Source organism: Staurois parvus, unplaced genomic scaffold (assembly GCF_062004578.1).
Source record: "Staurois parvus isolate SC_StPar_1 unplaced genomic scaffold, SC_StPar_1.0 ptg000818l, whole genome shotgun sequence".
NCBI lineage: Eukaryota > Metazoa > Chordata > Amphibia > Anura > Ranidae > Staurois > Staurois parvus.
Window position 1 is genome coordinate 2,334,427 of NW_028318614.1, and position 16,986 is coordinate 2,351,412.

The window sequence follows — 16,986 nt, forward strand, 5'->3', positions numbered from 1 at the left end:
CAATGCCATATGCTCGTAAATGCATGTAGATACACACAATATTAGAGGCAAGTTTTTTTGCCAAGTTCTGGCAGAAAAAAATCCAGTATATCTGAGGCATAAATTCATATGCCCATGTGCATGAAGCCTAAATGCCAAAATCAGGCATCCAAGTTATGTCAGGACACTGGCTTGGTCAATACCAAAGGCAGCCAAATATGCCAGTGTCTCCACTGCAGCTAACTGCATATGTTTATAATATGCAGGATTCATTAGGTTTTGAATGCCACTATTAACTCAAGTATATGTGTTTATAAGATACCAGGGCCATCATACTGTGTGATGGAGCCCCATAATAAAAACATTAAAGAATAATTCCAGGCATGATATCTTTTTACATATTTCCAGCTTGGACCATTGCAACTATGCATATACCATACCGATCCATCTACAGTTGCAAGAAAAAGTATGTGAACCCCTTGGGATTACGTGGAGTTTTGCATGAATTGGACATAAAATGTGCTCTGGACGTCATCTAAGTCACAACAATAGAAGAACACAGTCTGCTGAACATAATACTACACAAACATTAGATGTTGCCATGGTTTAATTGCACATAACATGTAAACATTCACAGTGCAGGGAGGAAAAAGTATGTGAGGCCCTAGCTTAGTGACTTCTCCCAGAGCTAATTGGAGCCAGGAGTGAGCCAACCTTGACTCCAATCAGTGTGATGATATTGGATGTGTTGCTGACAGCTGTCCTGCCCTTAAAAAACAAACACCTGTTTTGGGTTTACTGGTTTCAAGAAGCACTGTCTGATGTGAACCATGCCTCGCAGAAAAGAGCTCTCAGAAGACCTACGATCAAGCACATTTTATGCCCAATTCATGCAAAACTCCACGCAATCCCAAGGGGTTTACATACTTTTTCTTGCAACTGTAGAAGCTGGAAAGCACTGTAGTAGGCACCACTACACCAGTGATCTCCTCTTACTTTAATACCAAGCGGCTGCCCTGCTGCCTACTAAACACAGGAGGTTGGCTTCTTTGTATGGGTGCCATTCAGAGAATGTTTTTCATTTTCTCAGTGAAAACAAAAACATTCTCTGGATGAGGTGGAGATCATAATGTCATTGCACCACCTCTTCACCTTATCTGCAATCACTAAGCAAATACAAAGAGATCTAAGAGTGGCACCCAAAACTCAGTGGAGAGCAGTATAGTAGCGGTACCTACATATTTACTATGTAAAAACATCCTTACCTGGAATTCTTCTACAAAAATTATAATTGTGCAACAATAGAAACATCAAAAGAATACTTAATAAAATAAAAACACAAAATGATCATATTCACAGATCTACCATAAAGTAGTGTGGCAGGGCGAGGCCATGCCACTGTGTAAAATGTTAGTCTAGGCCAATTTTTGTGGTAGACAAGCACACTAATGGCACACTCCTCTGGCGTGGAGTCAACTTACTGGTTTTGGCATGTGAGGATCCAGAACTCCATTGTTTTGCCCACATTCTCCACCAATTGCAACTTGGGGGTTTTGTAGCTCATTGGTAGAGCAAAACAGTGAGTTAACTCTATGGTAGAGTCTTTTCATAGCTTTTGTACTTTAGATATAGTCATTACTGGCAGTGGTTGCCTAAGCTGGCGGGTCATTAAGCCCTGAATATGATCTACCAGACACCTGGCCGAGATCTACTAGTAGATTATTATCTACTGGTTGCTGACCCCTGCTCCAGAGTTTGCTTGGGGTGCCATGAGCAACGAGCCATGTTTCACTCTCAGATAAGTAACCACTTACAGCGATGATCCTTTTAGCTATCTGTAAGGGGGGGTGGGGGTTCTTCTCAATGACCACAAACATAAGGTGTATTCTTCTCACTGACCAGCACACTTCTGTACAGTACCATGGGCTGTAGATATAGTCATCACTGGCAGATTTTTTTCTAAGACTGGAAAATCATTTCAGGGGTTCCTTAGTGTTAAAAAGGTTGAGAAAAGGTTCTCAATTGTAAGGGTAATGGCAAAGAGAAGACGGTACATCTATTCCATGTACACACATAGTAGTATTGATACTTCATTATTAACAAGTCATAAATAAATATCCTGTTATTTCTGTTTCCATCCTTTACTGGTCTCGTAGCCATTATTACATTGTACTCTATTCTGTACTCCGAGTTCTCATTGCTGAGCTTCCCAAAGAGTGGCTTTATGCTTGAGGTGGGAAGTGCTGGCAAGCCTTACCTTACTTGGCTGGAGTCCATGGTAAATAATCCATAAAGGAAGACAAACAGCCCGACAAGTGCGGCAGGGATCAGCATCCCTGTGTACCAGCCCAGCCATGCAAAGTACAATCCAATCTTCTCACCGAAGTATCTCCTGTGCAATAAATCACACTGTTCAAATCACAAGGGTCAGAGACGCTGGGGACATCACAACTTCTGAAAGCTCATGTACCTAATATTCAGTCATGGCTGCTTAAACATATTTTATGATAAGATGATGCAGTTGTCTTCTACGGTATGGAGCATACAGTGATATTTTCCTTCTGTAGCACAAAGAGTAAGACTTTTTGTTGAGTCAGCAAGCTGATATCTCACTGAAAGTTGGGTTTATTCAACTGTAATCTAAGACCAAACTCAAGTATCAGTTGGGTGTACTGCCCCTTTGGAGCACTGTATGCTCTGATACATGTTGTAATTCTTATGATGTGCAATAAAACAAAGCAACCTAACACAAAACTTAGTTTTTCTTACTACTTAATATAAGCTGAAATCTGATTTATACAACTAATAGCCTAGGTCCCCAGCATTTCACTTTCTAACTTTAACTCCTTCAGGACAAAGGTAAAACAAATACTAACACCTGAACACAGTTTTGCAACTTTCACACGTGGTACATATCATCACAACTATTCACAAGTATCTCGGAAGAATTATACTTTACCTTGTTTTTTTCAGTTGGTATTTGATTTGGTTTATTATTATTTTTTATTATTATTATTTTTTATCATTATCATTTAATTATATTTTTTATTATTATCGAAGGGAAATTGGTACAAAATAGTAAAAAAACTCAAAACATCATTTTAAATGTAGCTGTATATTTCTTGCTATTACCATAATCTACCACCAAAGAACAATCCATTTTAAAATTTTCTGCTCCTGACAATCTCAGTGATACCACATACAATATGTGTATACTATTTGTTGTTTATACCTATAGTAGGGCCCAGAAACAATAGTGCACATTTTGCTTTTCTTTATCCTACCTAAAACACATTGGCCCTGACCTTTGACCCTGGGTTTGACCCTGAGCATGACCTTTGATCCTAACCTTGATCGTATCTCTAACCCTGGATCAAACACTAGCTATTTTATTATTTTTATTGTATTATTATTTTTTTTTACACTCACTTTTTTGTTTACAATTTTCTCCTCTAGGAAGGAGAAAAAGGTACTATGTATCTTTTTCTCCATTTAAGAGGAGAAAAAACACAGGGGCAAGCTGTCAATCACAGGTTATCACAGAGATCAGGTAATCGGGATCGGTCTACCCAATTCCTGATTATTAATAGGAGACTCGTATCTGTCGGTGATAGCTCGGTCTCTGTGCTTGGGGTGCGCTGTGCAGCGCAATCCCAGCACAAACACAGGTATGCATATATGTCGCCCCATAGATAACGACCCACTCCTGTGAGGCTGCATATATATGTGTACTCCATTTTTCTTGCTGACCGTGTTTCTATTAGAGAGATTTCCTCTCACTTCCTGTCGTAGAGACAACCTTTTTACCAGACAGGAAGTGAATAGATGTCTCCAACGGAGCCTCCAACTTTCATACAACCTAACAGAAGTTCTAATCTTTCTCCACTCCATCCAAAACTAAAGAAACGCTTGGCCTATAGATACACTCTAATGATAAATAGATACACTTTAATAAACAGACCTGATTAAGTCCAAAGGCTGATACTTGTACCACATCCCCCAGCGAGCCCAGCGCTCATAGAGTAAATGCCTGTGGTTCTGCGCACCATGCGTTTTGATTGGATGTCTGCTTTTATGACTTCCCTAGAAAATTGAAACAAAAAATGATGAAGAGGTCACACAGCCAAATCTTGTCCTATTTCCTTCACTAGATATACAACAGGAAGTGAGGGGAAATCTTTGCAAAGTGAGGGGAATTCCCTTCTTAGGGGGCAGTAAAACCAGGTGGCTGGGCTATGGGTTAAGAGTTTGTAATATACTGCATGCAGGGTTAAGAAGTGTATAATATATTGAGTGTAGGAGCTAGAAGTGTGTAACACACAAAGTGCAGAGGTCATGAGTGTGTATCGTACAGAGTGCAGAAGTCAGGTTTGTGTAATGTATAGAGGTCATGACTATGTAACACACAGAATGAAGGAGGTCAGGAGTGTGTAACATACAGAGTGCAGATGTCAGGAGTGTGTAGAGCACAGGATGAAGAGGTCAGGAGGGTGTAACAGACAGAGTGCAGAGGTCAGGAGTGTGTACCATGCAGAGTGCAGAGGTCAAGAGTATGTAACACATAGGATGAAGAGGTCAGGAGTGTGTAATGTATAGAATGCAATGGTCAGGAGTGTTTAACACACAGAGTGCAGAGGTCAAGGGAATGTATAATGTACAGAGTGCAGAGGTCAGGAGTGGGTAAGGCACAGGATGCAGATGTCAGAGTGTGTAAAACACAGATTGCAGAGGTCAGGAGGGTGTAACACACACAATGCCTAAGTCAGGAGTGTGTAATGTACAGAGTGCAGAGGTCATGCGTGTGTAATGTACAGAGTGCAGTGATCAGGCATCTATAAAGCACAGGATGCAGATGTTAGAAGTGTGTAACACACAGATTGCACAGGTCAGGAGGGTGTAACACACAGAATGCAGAGTGTGTAACGTAGGGAGTGCAGAAGATCAGCGGTATGTAACATACAGGATGAAGAGGCCAGGAGTGAGTAATGTACAGAATGCAGAGGTCAGGAGTGTGTAACACACAGAGTGCAGAGGTCTGGAGTGTGTAAAGCACAGGATGCAGAGGTCAAGAAGGTTTACCGGACAGAGTTCAGAGGTCAGGAGGGTGTACCAAACAGAGTGCAGAGGTCAGGAGACTTTAATACAGTGCAGAGGTCAGAAGTAACGGACAGAGTGCAGAGGTCAGGAGTTTGTAACACACAGGATGAAGAGGTCAGGAGTGTGTAATGTATAGAATGCAGAGGTCATGGGTGTGTAACACACAGAGTTCAGAGGTTTGGAGTGCGTAATGTACAGAGTGCAGAGGTCAGGAGTGGGTAAAACACAAGATGCAGATGGCAGAAGTGTCTAACACATACACTGCAGAGGTCAGGAGGGTGTAACACACAGAATGCAGTAGTCAGGAGTGTGTAATGTACAGAGAGCAGAGGTCAGGAGTGTGTAATGTACAGAGTGCAGAGGTCAGGTGTGTGTAATGTACAGAGTGCAGAGGTCAGGTGTCTGTAAAATACAGGATGCAGATGTCAGAAGTGTGTAGCATACAGATTGCATAAGTCAGGAGTGTTTAATGTACAGAGTACAGAGGTCAGGGGTATGTAACACACAGGATGAAGAGGTCAGGAGTGTCTAATATACAGAGTGCAGAGGTCAGGAGTGTGTAAATCACAGGATACAGAGGTCAGGAAGGTGTGCCGGACAGAGTGCAGAGGTCAGGAGGTTGTACTAGACAGAGTGCAGAGGTCAGGAGGGTGTACTAGACAGAGTGCAGAGGTCAGGAGGGTGTACTAGACAGAGTGCAGAGGTCAGGAGGGTGTACTAGACAGAGTGCAGAGGTCAGGAGGGTTTAACACAGTGCAGAGGTCCAGAAGGTGTAAAGTGCAGGTCAGGATGGTGTAATGCACAGATTGTAGAAGTCAAAATAAAGTATTATACTTGGCTTATAGTGTCAATAGACTGCACAGCGTTTTACAGTATAGAGACAGTATAATTACAATACAATTGAATACAAGAAGGCTAGGAGGGCCCTGCTTGCGAAGGCTTACAATCTATTACGGAGGGGCAAGTGGTACAAAATGTAATAACTATAAAGGGTTAGCTGATTAAGAATGTAAAAGTTCAGTTTTTATTGTATTTATATAAACATACATTCTAGTGAGTTAATAGTAGGGCAGTTTCTGTGGAGCCTATTCAGGGGGATAGACCCCTTGAAACAGGGATGGTTCTTGGCAAAGGGAAAGGATGCTTTCCTACTCTAGTAAAGAGTTACGCAAATATCTTGAATCTTCTTACAGTGTGCTTTTGAAGCTGCAGCAAGTCAGGTAAATCCAAATTTCCTGGCTGGAGGACATCCAGCATTATCTAGTTCTTTCCTCCCCATCATGACTGTCCCTGGCCCAATGAACAGACATTCATTGGATGTCTGTTCTTTCAGCCATTGAAGCTCCAAATCATATGTAGTTCTGAATGCCAGGGGGTGGGAAAGAGCAGACCAATGTGTCATAGGATTTCACAATGATCTGGCTACCTTCTGGCTACTGAACGAGAATGGTCTTTCACAGCTTGGCCTTTATGCTGGGACATCGCGCTCTTAGCACATTTGCTACCCAGGGACACATGTACAACATGGCCACCCAGGGACACATGTACAGCATGTGGGCATTGAGGCCCACCCTTTCGCCGCTGCACGAATGTGTTGGGCAGTCGTAAAAGGGGTTAAAAACAGAAATGCATTCCAGAACAGGTTTAAAGATTTGTTCTTTTCACAACACTAATAGCTCGGCTTGTAAAGAACATTAGAAATAAGTAAACAACATTTTTACCTCATGTGGTGGAAAAGCTGCTTCATATGTTCCATTACCGAGCAATCTACTTATGCCTGTGGGGACACAAATACATTTATGGCAGTTCAGGATCCACATTTCAGAAAATGTTGTTTTGCCCTCACAACAATTTCAAATATTCAGTTACGTTTTAAATGCTTGAAAAAGTATTAGCGGGTCTGCACAACTAGTCAAGGGAAAAATGCTTGTAAACCTGTTTCGTGGTAAGTCTGTTATTTTTCAGTTTCCTTTAACAAACCAAGCTATCCAAAAAAAGTGGCAGTTAGAGGGTTGGGTCAAATCATTTACCACTGACAGGAGTGCTTAAAATTGGAGCATACACCGCAGGAGCTGCTGGCGAATACATTCCTATTTTCCCACTTAGAGCACACACAGCCAGAAACGCTCCCCTGACACATGCTGAGATCCCTCCCGCTGGCTTCTTACTCATTAATGGACCTATAGTATGAGCTAGTGGGATCAATCACAGCATGCGGCAGGAGGAGCAAGTATTCAACCCACCCAAAACGTTAGTACCTGCAGTGGCCAGGGGGAGGAGGTCGCCATTTCATGGAGTTTTAAGAGATACGTCAACATAGGTATCCAGTAAAGAGTTTCTCAATTAGGGTTCCTCCAGAGGTTTCTAGGGTCCCTTGAGCAATGAGCAATTTTTGCCTCTCAAATAAGTTCTCACTTACATCATTGATCATTCTAGCTATCTGTAAGGAGCATTCTTCCCAGTGACCATCACACTAATGTATCATGAGATGTAGCTATAGCAATTTTTAGTGAGGGTTCTCTGAGACCAGAAATTTAATTTAAGGGTTCTTCTGTATTGAAAAGATTGAGAAAGGCTGATCTAGCAAGTTCAAGACTGCAATACGTATATAAACAATGTGGTTTTCAAGTGGTTTACTGGGGTTATGGCTGAAGATATCAGCCATAACCCCGGTATCTTTTTTTCAGCCGACAGCTGGCTTTCTGATTAATTGGCTCATTAGCCACTGGAACACTTTCCGTATTGGCGGGAGGGGATGTCCCCCGCTTCCCGCCGCTCAGTGTTTTTTCTTGGGCTTACCATTAAAAGCAGTGCGCTCAAGAAACGATCAACGGTGTGGCCAGCTGCTTCTAGAGGCGATGAGAGATTCTATGGTCTCTAATCGCCTCCATGGTGTTGGAGGACCGGAGTGACATCATGATGTCAAGTCCAGTCTGGGCCGGATTTAAACATTTTTTGCTTTCTTTTAATCTTTTGCTTTAAAAAAGAGAAAGGAGATATTTGGTGTCTTTTTGACCCCAGATCTCTCCTTAAAGAGGACCTGTCATGTTTATTTCTATTACAAAGGATGTTTACAAATGCCCCCATCCCTCCATGCTCGCGTGCAGAAGTGAATGCATACGCAAGTTGCACATGCATATGTAAACGATGTTCGCAGCATGCATGTGAGGTATCGCCGTGAACGTTAGAGCGAGAGTAATAATTCTAGTGCTAGACCTCCTCTGTAACTCTAAACAGGTAACCTGTAAATCTTTTCAAAGCGTCGCCTAAGGAGATTTTTAAGCACTGTAGTTTGCTGTCATTCCATGAGCGTGCACAAATTTTAAAGCGGGACATGTTAGGTATCTATTTACTCGCCGTAACATCCTCTTTCATATTTTACAAAACAATGTGGGTATATATTGTGTTTTTGTTTTTTTTCAATTTGTTAAATTGTATTTTCTCTAAAAAAATTGCGTTTGAAAAAACGCTGCACAAACACCATGTGACACAAAAAATCGCAACAATTACCATTTCATTCTCTAGGGTCTTTGCTAAAAAAAACTATATAATGTTTGGGAGTTATAAGTAATTTTCTAGCAGAACATACTGAATTAAACTTGTAAACAAAACGTGCCAGTAAATGCTTGGTCTTCAAGTCGGTAGTATCTTCTAGTAAGCGCACCACATCCAAAGAATGTTTTTTACAACTACAGTTTGGGTTTATACTGTATGTTTTTTAACCCTGAAGTGACATGGCCACTTTAAAATAAATAGTGGAATAATATCTTGAAAGGTATGCTCAATAAAAAGAAGCAATATGTTCACTATAAGAAGAAGTGAATTCTGCAGCAGTCTCCGTATTCTACATTTTATTTTGTAACTAAAATGAAAAGAATAGCAATCTTACCCATTTTCGATTTTCCATCTTCATACTTTGTTCTCTGTAATACATGATGTACTATCCGACTCCGTGTTGAGTTACTGAAGAATGATTCTTTATTGTTTATCGTGAAGCTGTTAGAAAGATAAAAATGTTTGTCATAAAAGCCATTGCTAGTACCAGGGCTTACAGGAACAGCAGGTCCACTGTTATTTATTATTACTGGTACTTACATAGTGCCGTCAATTTACACAGTGCTCTACATACAGTATATATTGTACATTCACATCACTTCGTAATGAGCATACAATCTAAGGATCCTAACTCAAATCCATGCATACACATACTAGGACCAATTTAGACAGGAGCCAATTAACCTACCAGCTTGTCTTTGGCCTGTGGGAGAAACCCTATGCAGTCACAGGGAGAACATACAAATTGCATGCAAGTAGTGCCATGGTTGGAATTCAAACCAACGACCCTAGTGCTGCCAGGTAGAAGTGGTAAACACTTAAACACTGTTAGAAAACACTCTTTAGTCCAGTTATGTATTCATTCAAAAAATGTATTTGAGTACCATAAAGTAGAAAAAAACTCCCAAAAATGAGTTAGTTCTGCTTTAACACTACACAAGCAGCATTGCAGAATTTTGTTTTCTTTTCCATCTTTTTAAAAATCTTTAGTCCTTCCCTCACCAGCATTCCGGCCTAGGTCAGAATGACAGGAACATGGTCCCGCAGCATCCTGGGATACTTACATTTCCTAAGAAGCTGCAGGATCAGCACATGGAGTGGCCCCGGGGAGATCTGGGGAGTCCGGTGGGTGGACCAGGGGGCAGGTCTGGCAAGTCTTTGGAGCTAGCTACCTACACCCGAAAGCAGCAGCCAGCTGAAGAGGACTAAGATGGTGGTGCTGGAGTCTCTGTGTGGGTGAGCATGTGCTTTGAAGAGCACTAGGGCATTAGAGGTAAGTGGAATAAAAACATGGTATGGGTAAGGGGAGTTAAAGTGGTTGTAAACCCTTACATACAGTGCCTTGAAAAAGTATTCATACCCGTTGAAATTTTCCACATTTTGTCATGTTACAATCTAAAATGTAAATGTATTTTATTGGGATTTTATGTGATAGACCAACACAAAGTGGCATAAAATTGTGAAGTGGAAGGAAAATGATAAATGGTTTTCAACATTTTTTACAAATAAATATCTGAAAAGTGTGACCTGTATTTGTTTTCAGTCCCCTTTACTCTGATACCCCTAACTAAAATCTAGTGGAACCAATTGCCTTCAGAAGTCACCTAATTAGTAGAGTCCACCTGTGTGTAATTTAATCTCATTATAAATACAGCTTTTCTGTGAAGCCCTCAGAGGTTTGTTAGAGAACATTATGTGAACAAACAGCATCATGAAGGCCAAGGAACACACCAGACAGGTCAAGACTAAAGTTGTGGAGAAGTTTAAAGCAAGGTTAGGTTATAAAAAAATAATCCCAAGCTTTGAACATCTCACAGAGCCCTGTTCAATCCATCACCTGAAAATGGAAAGAGTATGGCACAACAGCGAACCTACCAAAACATGGCCGTACACCTAAACTGACAGGCCGGACAAGGAGAGCATTAGTCAGGGAAGCAGCCAAGAGGCCCATGGTAACTCTAAAGGAGCTGCAGAGATTTACAGCTCAGGTAGGAGAATCTGTCCACAAGACAACTATTAGTCGTGCACTCCACAAATCTGGCCTTTATGGAAGAGTGGCAAGAAGAAAGCCATTGTTGAAAGAAAGCCTTAGGACGTCCGGTTTGCAGTTTGCAAGAAGCCATGTGGGGGACACAGCAAACATGTGGAAGAAGGTGCTCTGGTCAGATGAGACCAAAATTTAAAATTTTGGTCTAAAAACAAAATGCTATGTGTGAAAACTAACATTGCACATCACTCTGAACACACCATCCCCATCGTGAAACATGGTAGCAGCATCACGTTGTCGGGATGCTTTTCTTCAGCAGGCACAGGAAAGCTGGTCAGAGATGACGAGAAGATGAATGGAGCCTAATACAGGGCAAGCTTAGAAGAAAGCCTGTTAGAGTCTGCAAAAGACTTGAGACTGGGGCGGAGGTTCACCTTCCAGCAGGACAACGACCCTAAACATACAGCCAAACCTACAATGGAATGGTTTAGATCAGTGGTTCTCAACCTTCCTAATGCCACGACCCTTTAATACAGTTCCTCATGTTGTGGTGACCCCTAACCATAAAATTATTTTCGTTGCTACTTCATAACTGTAATTTTGCAGTGGGAGGACTAGTGCCACATCATTGGTGTCAGTGGAAGGAGTAGTGCCACATCACTGATGTCAGTGGGAGGAATAGTGCCCCATCGTTGGTATCAGTGGGAGGAATAGTGCCCCATCATTGGTATCAGTGGGAAGAATAGTGTCCTAGCATTGGTGTCTGTGGGAGGAATAGTGCCCCATCATTGGTGTCTGTGGGAGGAATAGTGTCCCATCTTTGGTATCAGTGGGAGGAATAGTGTCCCATCATTTGTATCAGTGGGAGAAATAGTGCCACATTGTTGGTGTCAGTGGGAGGAATAGTGCCACATCACTGATGTCAGTGGGAGGAATAGTGTCCCATCGTTGGTTTCAGTGGAAGGAATAGTGCCCCATCATTGGTATCAGTGGGAGGAATAGTGTTCCAGCATTGGTGTCTGTGGGAGGAATAGTGCCCCATCAGTAGTGTCTGTGGGAGGAATAGTGCTCCATCATTGGTATCAGTGGGAGGAATAATGCCCCATCATTGGTGTCAGTGTGGGAGGAATAGTGCCCCATCATTGATGTCAGTGTGTGTGTGGGGGGGGAATAGTGCCCCATCATTGGTGTCGGGGGGGGGAAATAGTGCCCCATCATTGGTGTCAGTGGGAGGAGTAGTGCCACATCACTGATGTCAGTGGGAGGAATAGTGTCCCAGCATTGATGTCAGTGAGAGCAATAGTGCCCCATCATTGGTGTCTGTGGGAGGAATAGTGTCCCATCTTTGGTATCAGTGGGAGGAATAGTGCCACATCATTGGTGTCAGTGGAAGGAATAGTGCCCCTTCATTGGTATCAGTGGGAGGAATAGTGCCCCATCATTGGTGTCAGTGTGGGAGGAATAGTGCCCCATCATTGATGTCAGTGTGGTGGGCGGGGAATAGTGCCCCATCATTGGGGTCAGGGGGGGAATAGTGCCCCATCATTGTTGTCAGTGGGGGGGAGGGGAAATAGTGTCCCATCGTTGGTGTCAGTGGGGGGAGGAATAGTGCCCCATCCTTGGTGTCAGTGGGGGGAGGAATAGTGCCCTATTGTTGGTGTCAGTGGGGGGAGGAATAGTGTCCCATCGTTGGTGTCAGTGGGGGGGGAATAGTGCCCCATAGTTGGTGTCAGTGTGGGGAGGAATAGTGCCCCGTCGTTGGTGTATGTGTGGGAGAAATAGTGCCCCATCATTGGTATTAGTGACACCAATGATGGGGCACTATTCCTCCCACTGACACCAATGATACTTACCTTGCTGACCCCTGCTCCAGCCTGGGCTCGCTCCCTCCCTCTCCCATCTACAGCCAGCATACCTGGCTGCAGCAGCAAAATTTGCACGGTACAGACACTTACCAATCAGCTGTCTTCCTTCTCTGGCCGCTCTCCTCTTCACTCGCTCCGGCAGCTCCCTCACTTAATCTTCTTTGATCTACGCGCTGCCGCTCGGCTCCTCCTCTCCAAGCTCCACCTCCTCGCCGGTGATTGGCCGCCTGTGTGCTTCTCCTGAGATACAGTTCCGGTGGCCAATCACCGGTGAGGAGGCGGAGCTGTTGAGTGATCCCGGAGGTGTGGCCAGGTGACAGGGGCAGCATGTCATCCCGCCCACACATCGCCTGAGACGGATAGAGGAGCAGTGTCTTGGTTCCTAAGACCATCGGAAATATGTGTTTTCCGATGGTCTTAGGCGACCCCTGTGAAATGGTCGTTCGACCCCCAAAGGGGTCGCGACCCACAGGTTGAGAACCACTGGATTAGATCAAAGCATATTCATGTGTTAGAATGGCCCAGTCAAAGTCCAGACCTAAATCCAATTGAGAATCTATTGCAAGACTTGAAAATTGCTGTTCACAGATGCTCTCCGTCCAATCTGACAGAGCTTGAGCTATTTTGCAAAGAAGAATGGGCAGAAATGTCACTCTCTAGATGTGCAAAGCTGGTAGAGACATCCCCAAAAAGACTTGCAGCTGTAATTGCAGCGAAAGGCGGTTCCCGGAGTATTGACTTAGGGGGGCTGAATACAAATGCACACCACACTTTTCAGATATTTATTTGTAAATAACACTTTATGTTGGTCTATCACATAAAATCCCCAAAAAAACATTTACATTTTTGGTTGTAACATGACAAAATATGGAAAATTTCAAGGGTTATGAATACTTTTTCAAGGCACTGTATACCCAGTAAAGTGACTGGTCTCAGGTTATACACAAGAGATGAAACAAATCCTTCTACATAAGTTGTACCTGTGTATCTGCTTGCTGAGTGTAATCAAAGTCCAGAATTTATAAAGCTTGCCTGAGAGTTTACAAAACTGGAGGTGGAAAGCTGAAATTACACACTGTAGAGCTCAGCGAGGAGAGCTCTAAGAGCTGATTGGAGGGGAAGAAACACACCCCCTTTATACAGCTCACAGGAATAGAGCTGAGGCTGTCAATCTGCTGGAGGTCCCTCCCCTGTCACCATTTTTCTCTTGGTGTCAGGAAAACTTGTCAGAAGTGATTCATGCTGACAGTAGAGGAACGAAGTAGTGGACAGAAATGACACCTAGTGCTCTTAATTAGGACAAGCACACACTATAAAGAGATATGCTTTGTTCACATTTCATGTTTGAGGTTTAAGTGCTGCTTTAAGGTCTATCTAAAGCCAATTTTGTTCCTTTTTAAATTTGGATAGAGTGGAAAAGGGTTAGAACCCCCCCTTCAGGTTTTTATTCCTGTCTTTATCTCCACTGGGGTAAATGACTCTCTCTAACTGCCCTAGTGACCACTGTCACCGAGGTTAAAAGTGAGACACTAACCAAAATATTAGTTTGAGTTGTCACCAGAACAAAGAGGAAATTGTACAATTATGATACTAGTTCCAGTGATAATGGTCTAAGAGGAATTTATCTCCCATTTTCTTGTTCTTAAGGGGCAGGAAGTAAGGGGAAATCTCTTTAATAAGGCAGATGGAAAAAGAAAAGGGGGTTTAACCATTGTTGGAAATATAAAAACACACCACATCCAAAGAATGTTTTTGCAATAATGTTTTATTCAACATATACATAAGTATAGAAGGTACAAATAGCCAAGTCATATCACATAGAGCATAACATACAGTAGCAATAGAACCTGAACCAGAAGTGCGATTACACCAGATAGGGGGAGTAGATGCCATTGTACACTCACAGGCCTCTTTATTAGGTACACCTGTTCAACTGCTTGGTAACACAAATTGCTAATCAGCCAATCACATGGCAACAATTTAATGCATTTAGGCATCTAGATGTGGTGAAGAGAAGGGGATTTAAGTGACTTTGAACGTGGTATGGTTGTTGGTGCCAGACATGCTAGTCTTAGTATTTCAAAAACTGCTGAACTACTGGGATTTTCGCACACAACCATCTCTAGCATTTACAGAGAAAAAAGAGAAAATATCCAGTGAGCGGCAGTTGTGTGTAGGAAAATGCCTTGTTGATGTCAGAGGTCAGAGGAGAATAGACAGACTAGTTCAAGATGATAGAAAGGAAACAGTAACTAAAATAACCACACGTTACAACCAAGGTATGCAGAACACCATCTCTGAATGCACACCATGTTGAACCTTGAAACAGAAGGGCTACAGCAGCAGAAGACCACACCTGTCAGCTAAGAACACCAAATGGAGGCTACAATTCGCACAGGCTTACCAAAATTGGACAATAGAAGACTGGAAAAACGTTGCCTGGTCTGATGAGTCTCGATTTCAGCTACGACATTCAGATGGTAGGGTCAGAATTTGGAGTAAACAACATGAAAGCATGGATCCATCCTGCCTTGTATTAATGGTTCAGGCTGGTGGTGGTAGTATAATGGTGTGGGGGATATTGTCTTGGCACACTTTCGGCCCCTTAGTACCAATTGAGCCTTGTTTATGTGCCACGGCCTACTTGAGTATTGTTGCTGACCATGTCCATCCCTTTATGACTACAGTGTCCCTATCTTCTGATGGCTGCTTCCAGCAGGTTAATGCACCATGTCACAAAGCTCTAAACATCTCACAATGAGTCCACTGTATTTCTATGGCCTCCACAGTCAACAGATCTCAATTCAATAGAGCACCTTTGGGATGTGGTGGAACGGGAGATTCGCATCATGGATGTGCAGCCGATAAATCTGCAGTAACTGTGTGATGCTATCATGTCAATTTGGACCAAAATCTCTGAGGAATATTTCCAACACCTTTCTGAATCTATGCCACAAAGAATTAAGGCAGTTCTGAAAGCAAAAGGGGGTCCAACCTGGTACTAGCAAGGTGTGCCTAATAAAGTGGCCGGTGAGTATGTATTTGGAGCTGATACTTTGGTGGTAAGCCATAAGAAGGTCCTTGAGAAAATGGGTCCTCTCATCTCTGAAATGCTGGGTTCTACCTCCCTTTTCTCACCAGGTTCCGCTTCTGCTTCTTATCTCACTACTCAATTTGAGGTACTAGCGTCTCGTATGTGTTCACAGCTGCCATGACTTGTGTTCACTTGCCCATGTAGATGCATGTATTTTTTGGATATATGTTGGAATTTACAGTGTAGCAAATACTCTTGCTGTATTTTGCTTGATGTAATATTCTTTGGATAACTGTACTTATTGTACTACAGTGCTTCTACAAAAGTTGAATACAACTTTAGTGCAAATTAATTTTTTGGGTGCGGTGTGCTTATTCTATATATTTTTAGTTATTGTGCTAGGGGGTAGATTTACTAAAGGCAAATTGTTCACTATGCAAGGATATTTTTCTTAAGCTTAGTGAATGCAGTGAAAATTTGCAAAAAAATCATGTGCAAGGATAAAACAAAAGTCAGTATTTTTGTTTGCATATAATTGAATAGTGGAAGTCAGCACAGCTCCTCCACATCCACTAAGCTAGGGGAAAATGCTCTTGCAAAGTGAAGTCTTTTTGCCTTTTGTAAATGAACCCCACTGTGTAGGGGTTTAAGCAGTCTCTCATTGATTAAAAAGTAGTGCTGGTCATAGCAATCTGCAGGCGTTATTGCTAGTTAAAAGGCTTTAACCATTCCTTGCTCTTGTAAAAATGAAAAACAAAAAGTTTGGCTTTAGATACTTAAAAGTAGAACTAAAGGCAAATTTGTTTCCCATTTTTGATCGAGTAAGCGAAGGGTTATAATCCCAGTCAGTTTTTTGCCATCTGTGCCCCATCAGGACAATTTACCTTCACTGCCTGTCCCACAGCCCAAACAGCGAGTGAGAGAAAATCACTCTAAAGTAAGGGAATCCTTGGTTGTCACCAGGATGAGTGTCCCTAAAAAGCCTGAATATTCTGGAAAAAAAAATCTCTCCAGTTTTATTCAATCAACCCCAAAGCCTGCAGAGGCAAATGAGTTCAGAAAATACATTATCACTTGATTTAATTAAAAAAACTGATTGTACCTCCGTATAAAACTATCAAAAAACAATGACTAGTAATAAAAGGTACTGGGTATAGGGTGGTAATTGAGTTGTTCTTCTTTTACTATATATATATATATATATATATATGTGATGAACCGCCTGGCACCCCACCTGGGTGCTTCCATCAGAGAACTGCTTACTCACTGCTGGGACACAGGAACAAGGTATTATAGCTGGACATTGTATCCAAGAACTAGAGGACACTAGCTTAGGTGCAAAATTGGAACTCTTTATTTAACAGAAATACAGGTTTTATACACTTCAGAAATAGGGGCCGTCACCACATGAACAATAAAAACAAATAATACACATTGGGATAAACATCCCATACTGATTAGGTAATGAG

At 42.3% G+C, this 16,986-nt stretch overlaps 1 protein-coding gene across 1 annotated transcript in view; it reads right to left on the reverse strand.

The window, feature by feature from the left end:
* ANO3 (anoctamin 3) overlaps positions 1-16,986 on the reverse strand; it is a 475,402-nt gene that overhangs the window by 169,286 nt on the left and 289,130 nt on the right. Inside the window, exons 9-12 of the mRNA XM_089654966.1 lie at positions 8,966-9,072; positions 6,798-6,853; positions 3,941-4,062; positions 2,237-2,371 (exon numbers count right to left, since the gene is read on the reverse strand). Coding sequence (XP_089511092.1) covers positions 2,237-2,371; positions 3,941-4,062; positions 6,798-6,853; positions 8,966-9,072 — 420 coding nt within the window. The remainder of the gene's footprint in view (positions 1-2,236; positions 2,372-3,940; positions 4,063-6,797; positions 6,854-8,965; positions 9,073-16,986) is intronic.